The 9,210-nt window shown below is 33.9% G+C and overlaps 1 protein-coding gene across 1 annotated transcript; it reads left to right on the top strand.

Moving 5' to 3' along the window:
• Positions 1–1,163: 1,163 nt before the first annotated feature.
• On the top strand, positions 1,164–5,334 carry LOC129301460 (DEAD-box ATP-dependent RNA helicase 35). Its single transcript, XM_054940017.1, has 2 exons — positions 1,164–1,622; positions 3,306–5,334. The coding sequence occupies exon 2, from the start codon at positions 3,340–3,342 to the stop codon at positions 5,104–5,106; it is 1,767 nt and encodes a 588-aa protein (XP_054795992.1). The 5' UTR covers positions 1,164–1,622; positions 3,306–3,339; the 3' UTR covers positions 5,107–5,334.
• Positions 5,335–9,210: the final 3,876 nt, after the last annotated feature.

Genomic DNA, 9,210 nt, shown 5'->3' on the forward strand with positions numbered 1-9,210 from the left:
GGCTTCTCTATTTCCCTCCCCACTCGATTTGGGTTTGCTCCCTCCTACCCTTCTGTCTTGTCACTTCATTAATTATGTGTAGGATTGTTTGTGGGTCTGTGGGTCTTGACCTTGAATTTGTTGTTCATCCTTGAATTATTTTATGGAGACTGATGCTATGTTAATGGAAGCCATAATTATAGGACTATTTTGAATCCACATTGTTTTCTCCTTATTAGGGACAAAAGTCATTAAATACCTCTAATATCATTGTTGAGCGGTGTTTTGAATTTGCAAGTTGTGAAATCAAATTATTTTATCCAGTTTATTAAGATGTAAATTATAATGTTGTGTTTTGGATTTGAATACTAATGTTCAAGTGTTATCTTTTCAAATTCCTTGTTCTTCTACCCTACCTGATTTATGCGTTTTGCCCTGTTATAAGTTTTGTTGTATGTGGTGAGAGGATGAATGCATTGAAAATTAATGTATTTCTATTTAAATTATATTATTTATTATTTTATTATTATCAGTTTGGTTTAACTTAGTTTGATCGATTCTTGATCTTATCTTAATAATAATTAAAAAAACAATCAAAAGCATGAAAAATTTGCTCTTCTGATGCTATTTTTAGGGTAAAGATAAAAGAAAAGTTTGATCATATTTACAAAATACTTGACAATTTTTAATATTTTTCTTACATTTATACCTTTATTACATACTTTGAATAAAAATATCAATAATAAAATTTAAAATATTTATTAAATATAAAATGAAAATTATTAAATTTTAAATAAAATTAATAAAATTTAAAATTTTTTTGATTTGAATAAAGTAATTTATAAATGTAATTAAATAAAGTATTTTGAGTAATTAATTGAATATTCGACTTCTATTTTACAAGTGCTCCCTGAAATTAGTCATATAGCCGAGCAAACAACGCCATCTGGTATTAAGAAGCAGCGGACCAGTTTTCTTCGTCACACGACCAGCATTCTACACCCCATCAGGCGCCGTCATTGTTGTCAGCCTGCGTGGTTGTTCTCGAGCAAGTAGTCGAGAAGGTTCGAACTCCAGGGCTTCCCCAAGGTTATCAGAATCGGACCGGATCGTCCGGGAACCTGCCAGGTAGCTGTTCCGGAATGGTACCAAATCGAGGGAGATGGAACCGGCCTCTCCCCCCCTTCCCTTTTCTGGCAGACACAAACGGGAATATGAGATAATTTCTTAGGCTGAGTTGTTTCTGTCCAGGCTTTCTTAAACCCTAAAGCTCTCACCGAGTCACTCTTTGCCGTCTTCGAGTTGCAGCAGAACCAGATCCGGCGAACCCGAGGAGCTCTCATCTGGTCATCTTGTTCGCGTTCCTCTGCTCTGTTTCTCAATCTCACCGTTTTCTCGTCTCACTGTTTCAGTCGTCCGACCTCTCCTCTGTTCACCTTGTCTTCGTTGATCTCTTCAGCGTCTTCGTGCTCGACCGACCTCTCATCTTCGCGGGTTGCAAGTCGCGACGGGGGACTCCTTTGTTCCAGATTCTAGTTCGGGCTTCAAGACGAGTTCGATTGCTTTCTTGCTATTCGAGTTTCCTGATTTCTTCCACTTCCAGCCTGTGCATCTCGTCTGCCATCTTCAATCTTCCTTAACAGGTCAGAGCTCCTACTCTTGAAGCTTGAATGCTTCATACTTCGTAAATATTATCTATTATTTAGTAATTTTGATTTTGATTCTGTGAATGCTGAATGCTGTGCTGATTTCGATTCTGTAAATTTTGATTACGCTCAGTTATATTTTTATGGATATGGAACCTCCTACTCTTCCTTCCGACCCTAATGTGCCTGTCATTGGCACTCCTTCTAGCATGATTTTGGGGAATTTAATTTAAAAGATCTGTATGGAAATTGAATGTTGTAGTTTTTTAGTTGAATATGACTATTGGATTGTATGAAAATGTTAGGCTGTGGCGCTGTGCTGTGTGTGGCCATGGATGACTTTGAAGTTTGAATGTGGATGTTTCCTACTTTCCTTTGTTTTTTTCGTTTGTATTGGACTATTAGTGTCTAACTATCAATGTGTACTTGGATTTGTATGACTTTGAAGTTTGATGTATGGTGAGGTTGTTACTTTATTAGTAATAAGTTTTCTTTAGTTTATCACTTTCCCTATAATTTTTAATGTATAATATTTAAAATATATTAATTTAGTTACAAACAGTCCGACCTTGGTTCAATGCCCGGCCTGATTCTAATAACATTGGCTTTCCCACAATTTGGTGAGATTGATTTGTTCAATCTGGTTGATACGCTGCATTTTTATTAAATATTAATAGACATAAATGTTATTTGCACTTAATAAGTAGGGCTATTTGAATCCAGGTTTGAATTTCTTCCCACATCATTTGTTCCCTGAGTGGTAGTTCTTGTTTTGTTTTAAATTTTTCATTTTAATCTGGCTTTGAATCTGGTCACGTAATCATTTGAATACTGATGCTTTTGAATTTTGGAATATTTAAAGATTTCTTTCTTTCTTTGCTTTTTTTTTTTTTTTACTAGTTTACGCTTGAATGGTGTGTAATTGGCTGTTATACTTCTGCCCTTTTCATTTTGGTTACTAGCGACTTGTATGCTTTGGATTGTGTTATTTTGCAATGTTGGATTTGTTGTGGATTGACACTCTTTGTTTTAATCTCTCTATATTATCATCAATTTAGAAAATTCTCAATGTATTTGTGATGTATGATCTTGTAAATGACTTGGCTCGGGGTTGTGTCAAAGTATTTGGGACAAAAATTAATAGGGTATTATATCAACCATGCATATTTCAAACATTTCAGTGGGGGCAGGTCCGCCTATGATCCTTAGTACTTCATTGCCGAATTCCATTTTATGTGTATTTGGGGTGGGAAGGATTGATCCCCCCAGGTCTGGGTATGCAAAAGAAAAGAAAATTCTTGCTGGGCTATGGGGGAGAGAGGGGGGCAGTATCTGGCCCATTTGGTATGTTTCGGAAAACAGAATTAGTTTCCAATGCACAGACACCACATGCAATGTCTGTCTTGTTATCATTATTGAACAATGTCATGCTTTTTTTCATTACACTTTCAAAACGATGGTTATTGACAATTTTTTTCATTTAATTTTCTGTTTCATTCTTTTACTTTATGTGCACCAAATGACCTGTGAGTGAACAAGACAGGGACAAGTGGTAAAAACTCACCCCTATTCTTCCTCATTGCCATCTTTAGCTTGTAGGATACTGAAATTAGTGAATTTCATGTCATTAGCTTGTGTTGCATGTGCTGGCAATAATTTTTTCCCCAAAATCTATTATAGGAACTGCAATTTGGAAGTCAATTTTATAGTAGATATGGAAGAAGAGGATGACTATGTGGAGTATGTGCCTGTGGCCAAGCGTAGGGCCATGGAGGCTCAGAAAATTCTTCAGCGAAAAGGAAAATCCTCCTCCACAATGGATGATGATTTGGAGAAATCAAGAGTGGCAGAAGCCAAGCCAAGTCTTTTGGTTAAGGTATCACAGTTGAAACGGGATCAGCCTGAGATTAGTCCGACAGAGCAGCTTGTTCAACAAGAAAAAGAGATGATTGAGAACTTATCAGATCGAAAAACTCTTATGTCTGTTCGGGAATTGGCTAAGGGAATCACCTATTCAGAGCCTTTGCCTACTGGATGGAAGCCACCTTTACCAATTAGAAGAATTTCAAAAAAGGCATGTGATTTGATTCGGAAGCAGTGGCATATAATAGTTGATGGTGAAGACATCCCTCCCCCAATTAAGAATTTCAAGGATATGAGGTTTCCTGAGCCAATTTTGAAGAAGTTGAAAGCAAAAGGGATTGTGCAACCAACACCTATTCAAGTACAAGGCCTTCCTGTGATCTTATCTGGGAGGGATATGATTGGGATTGCATTCACAGGATCAGGGAAAACACTAGTCTTTGTGTTGCCAATGATCATGGTGGCACTGCAAGAGGAAATTATGATGCCTATTGTTCCTGGAGAAGGTCCATTTGGTTTGATTATTTGCCCATCAAGGGAACTGGCTAGACAGACTTATGAAGTGGTTGAACAATTCTTGATACCTCTGAGAGAAGCTGGATATCCTGAGCTTAGGCCATTGCTTTGTATTGGTGGGGTAGATATGAGATCACAGCTAGAGGTTGTGAAGAAGGGTGTTCACATTGTTGTTGCCACCCCTGGGAGATTAAAGGATATGTTAGCGAAGAAAAAAATGAATCTTGATAATTGCAGGTATTTAACACTAGATGAGGCTGATAGATTGGTAGATTTGGGATTTGAAGATGACATTAGAGAAGTGTTTGATCACTTCAAAGCTCAAAGACAGACACTCTTATTTTCTGCCACTATGCCAACCAAAATTCAGAATTTTGCTAGAAGTGCTCTAGTGAAACCAGTCATTGTCAATGTGGGGCGAGCAGGGGCAGCAAATCTTGACGTAATCCAGGAGGTAGAGTATGTTAAGCAAGAGGCAAAAATTGTGTATCTCCTTGAGTGCCTGCAAAAAACCCCACCTCCGGTTTTAATATTCTGTGAGAACAAGGCTGATGTGGATGACATTCATGAATATCTTCTCTTGAAAGGAGTGGAAGCAGTGGCTATCCATGGAGGCAAAGACCAAGAAGAGAGAGAGTATGCAATTGCAGCCTTTAAGTCTGGAAAGAAAGATGTGTTGGTTGCAACTGATGTTGCATCCAAGGGATTGGATTTTCCTGATATTCAGCATGTTATCAACTATGACATGCCTGCTGAAATTGAAAACTATGTTCATAGGATTGGACGAACTGGACGATGTGGCAAGACTGGCATAGCAACAACGTTCATAAACAAGAATCAAACTGAGACAACCTTACTTGACTTGAAACATCTGTTGCAAGAAGCAAAACAGCGCATACCCCCAGTTTTAGCAGAGCTGAATGATCCGATGGAATATAACGAGGAAATCACAGATAAAAGTGGGGTCAAGGGCTGTGCGTATTGTGGTGGGCTTGGTCATCGCATTCGTGACTGCCCCAAATTGGAACATCAGAAGAGCATGGCAATTGCAAATAACAGAAGGGATTATTTTGGTTCTGGCGGATACAGGGGAGAAATATGAAAAAGCACCGCTTCATTGTGTATCAGTTTATGTATTATAACGACAAAATGATTTTTGCAGGATGAAATGTAATTAACTTTATTTCATGTCTTGGATGTCCAGTATTATGCTCCATTCATCTGGATTGATCTTCATCTGTTCATGTGGTCTCGAAAGATTCAGTGTAGTTAGAACACTCGGTTTCTGCCCCAACAGGTTCTTTTCTTAAAATGAGTTTCTATTGCTGCACTTGTATTCCTCTGTCCCCATATAAGTAAATGGTCTCAAATTGCATGCTGCAATTGTATACTTTTTAAAAAGTCTACTTTTTGGGTGGTTAAAAATGAGTGGCCTCAATGCATGTCTAATGGTTTAAGAAGATTTTTATTTTATTTTATTATAAAATATTTTAATCATTTCATGTGTGTTAAAAAATATTTTTTTTATATCATAAAAAAAGAGATGTACTTTAATTTTTATTTTTTGATTTTAAATAATAATATAACTATATTAAATAGTTTATGTTAATTAAAAAAATGATAAAATTAAAAAAATAATTTAATTATTATAAGGTGTTTTATATTTTAAAAAAATTAATTTTAAAATGTGTTTTATAAATAATATCAGAAGGAGTATTTTTAAAAATATTTATCAATGTACCCTTCAAAAGGATTTTTCCTTGACATCAAGATTTGAATTTACATGTATAAGGTATATAGACCTTGTGTTTTATTGATTGACCCCCCCACCCCAAAAATGTCAACAAGGCAAATCAAAGCTTGGGAGAAAAAAACAAAACAAAAAAACTATTTAGTGTGTGTAGACATACTCCCACGATAGTCGAGCAAAAAGATGGTTATGGGAATCTCATTAAGGAATACCATTCTGTTGGTGAAGTTCTGAGCAAGTTGAGACAAGTGATTAGCACATACCATTGCCTCCCTTAGAGCATATATCAACTTAAAAATATGTATGTGCAAATAACATTTCTTGCACTTCTAATATTTCCTCTAGGAGTGTTGCTTAGTGCTTACTCCTTTATAAACATGATTGCATATGTAAAGCTTGAATATATCATTGCCTTTTCAACATTGAGGATTGAACAGAGGTTGATCCCATGTTTAATGGCTTTCAGTTATGGTGATTGGGAAATTTCCCAAGTTGCAATGAAAACCACCTAACCATTTACTTGGAGAATTTCGAGGCTGCCCCCCACAAGCTGCATTGTTGAGTCGGCTTCAAGATGTATCCCCATCAACTTGTACAATACCCAAAGGTGGTGCAATCCAGTGATGTCCATGATTTCTTGTCCTATTGCTGTGTTGTATTTGAAGAACTTCCAAGTGTCGCTCCTCCACGAGTCTCCCTCTACATGCATTAATATTATCGCTTGGAGTGTGTTGGGTGCCTTCGAATATATCCTTGCATCCGTGCACCCACAGTAGCCAACATATGTTGCCGAGAACTTTAATCCAAAGCCAATTTTGATAGCAGCCTCCTCCAATCTGGTGTTTTGTGTTCCATTTAATCCATTCCTGCAAACTGTATGAGAAAAAATGGTAACATAGACAAGATTAATAATTTCCTTCCATGTGTTTTTTGCACTCAAAACAATATCTCAAAATATGTATTATGCTTTATTCTTGGTCACACTCAAATGAACATAAAGCATTAATGGTAAAGCCCCTTCTCACTTTTGGTTGGTTATTAGGAATTCTCTATATAACCTGCCAAAAGAAGAATTCAATTTTTCCGAAAAAGGCTTTTCCACAATGGATTTCTGTCAGCTAACATGGTGTTCTCGAGAAACTTGTAAGTTAAACTGACCAAAAACCTTCCATCACTTGCATTTCTCCACCAAAAGGAATCATGATGAGTCATGTGAGGCTGGACTAGAGGGATTTGATTAATTGTATCCATAGAGAAGTATTGGTACAGATAATTTCTATTCCAAAAACCTGAAGGAAGAAGAAAGTCACAGACCATCGCGTTTGGGTTTATGGGAAAATCGAACTTAGTCACGTACTCAATCAAAGGCTATTCAAGAGGCGCCCGATCCCACCAAAAGCTTGTTATTGCATCATTGTTGATCTTTTTACCAGTGCCCTGGATGAACACCTCCCAAACCTTAGCGATGCTATTCCACACACGAGACATCCTCTAGTATTTTCTATGCACGTCACTTGAAAAACTTCCATCCTGGTGGATTATTACTTGCGCGCGCACGTCAAACTACAGTTGCATACATTATTAGTGAATAGATGTTGCCCTATAAGGGGGTTTTCATAGTAGTGAATATTCCCTGAAGAGATCAAATAAATAGAAAGAGAAGAAAAAAAGAAAAGATGTTATAAACATAGAGGTCAGTGATTAGATGCGAGCTCCACCCAGTCCCTTTTTTTTTTTTAATAATATTACTCGTTTTCATGAAAATAAATGCGTGAGTGTAAAATATCTAAATTTATGTCTCAGTTCATTAAACGTGGAGGCTGCCGAAAGTGGCTATAATATAATTAGTGAAATCCACTCTGTTTAGCTAAAAACTAACACTTATAGATTATTTAAAAAAAAAACTAATATTTATATTGCTTGATTTTAAACGCAAAATTCTTATATAACTGATTTGATTTGTTATAAAACATATTTTTATTATTGATAAAAAAATGCAAGGAGATCAATTTTTTCATCATTGAGAAAATTGCATAACTTAGTATTAGATTTTTTACACACCTTTTTTTAATAATTTTCCTTTTTTTCACATCTAAAGAAGATTTTTTTTTTTTGAATTTTAGTTCCTTTAATAGTATGATTTAGATGAGGTGATATTTATTCATACAATTCTTAAATTGAGTATAATGGGAGAGTAAATGCTAGAATGGAATATCAGTGACATCATAATTAACAGACTTTGAAGTTGACTCTTAGAATTTAACATTTTTACATTCTTTGCTCACAAAGTATTGTCAATTCATTTATAAACTTAAATTAAAAACAAATTCAATTAAACTCATGAATTTATTATTTTATGTTTCTGGGTTATAAAATTATATTAGCTAATTCATAAACTTTGAGTTAGATGCAAAATTAATTAAACTGGTTAAGCTTATTAATTTTTTACGTAGTTGATTGAATTAAATATATACTATGTAGAACTTGATTCATAAAAATGATATGACTTGGTTCAAATTAAAAACCTTAAAAAGCAAAAACTAACATTAATAAAAAATAAAAAATAAGTTACTTTATTTTAAAATTTCTATATTTTGTATGATAATCTATCATCATAGATGAATTTAATTTCAATAATTTATATTTAAAATATTTTTAAATTAAATTATGATCATATTTTATATTATTATTCAATCATATATTTTCAATAATTATTTATTAATAGAAGTAAATTTTTATAAATTTACAAGAGTCCATTTATATTTCAGTTGGGCATAATTGATTATGAAAATCATTAATTAATATAATTAATTTTAATTATAATTAATTATATTATAATGCAATCTGTTGGGATACTCTATTTTTAAAATTGATTTGGAAAAATGACAGAAAAATTTCAAAATGACTAATTAATTTGAGTTAGATTTCAAGTGTCAAGCTTCAAAAGTTTACAACTTAATCTCTCAATTTTACAAATGCATTATAATGAATTTGTAACTCAAAATTTCAAATTTTAATAGGAAAAATAATTTTTTTATTTTTTAATCATGTTAAAATTTAAAAACTAAATTACAAATTTATCAGAATACAGTTATAAAATTGAAAAAATGAATTACATATTTATAAAATTTAACACTTGAGATTTAATTTAAATTAATTAATTTTGTTGAGACATCTTTGTCATTCTCCTAATTAATTTTAACGGAATAATTAATGCTTTAACAGTAAAATTAATTCCTATAATCAGCTTGAGCCAGCTTATTTGAAAATACAATTATGCTTCAATAATTAATTATCTCAATTTTGAATGTTTGGATAATTTTGATTGAAATCGATTATTTAACTCAAATAGTCGATTACTTGGGCCATCCAAGCAGACTGGAAGGTGAATTAATAACTTGAATTAATTAGAAGTAAGCTTGTGATTTAAACCGGGCTTTTAGCAAAGGTCATGTA

This window comes from Prosopis cineraria, unplaced genomic scaffold (genome assembly GCF_029017545.1).
Source record: "Prosopis cineraria cultivar Desert tree isolate PC_DT_omini unplaced genomic scaffold, ASM2901754v1 PC2129, whole genome shotgun sequence".
Lineage (NCBI taxonomy): Eukaryota > Viridiplantae > Streptophyta > Magnoliopsida > Fabales > Fabaceae > Prosopis > Prosopis cineraria.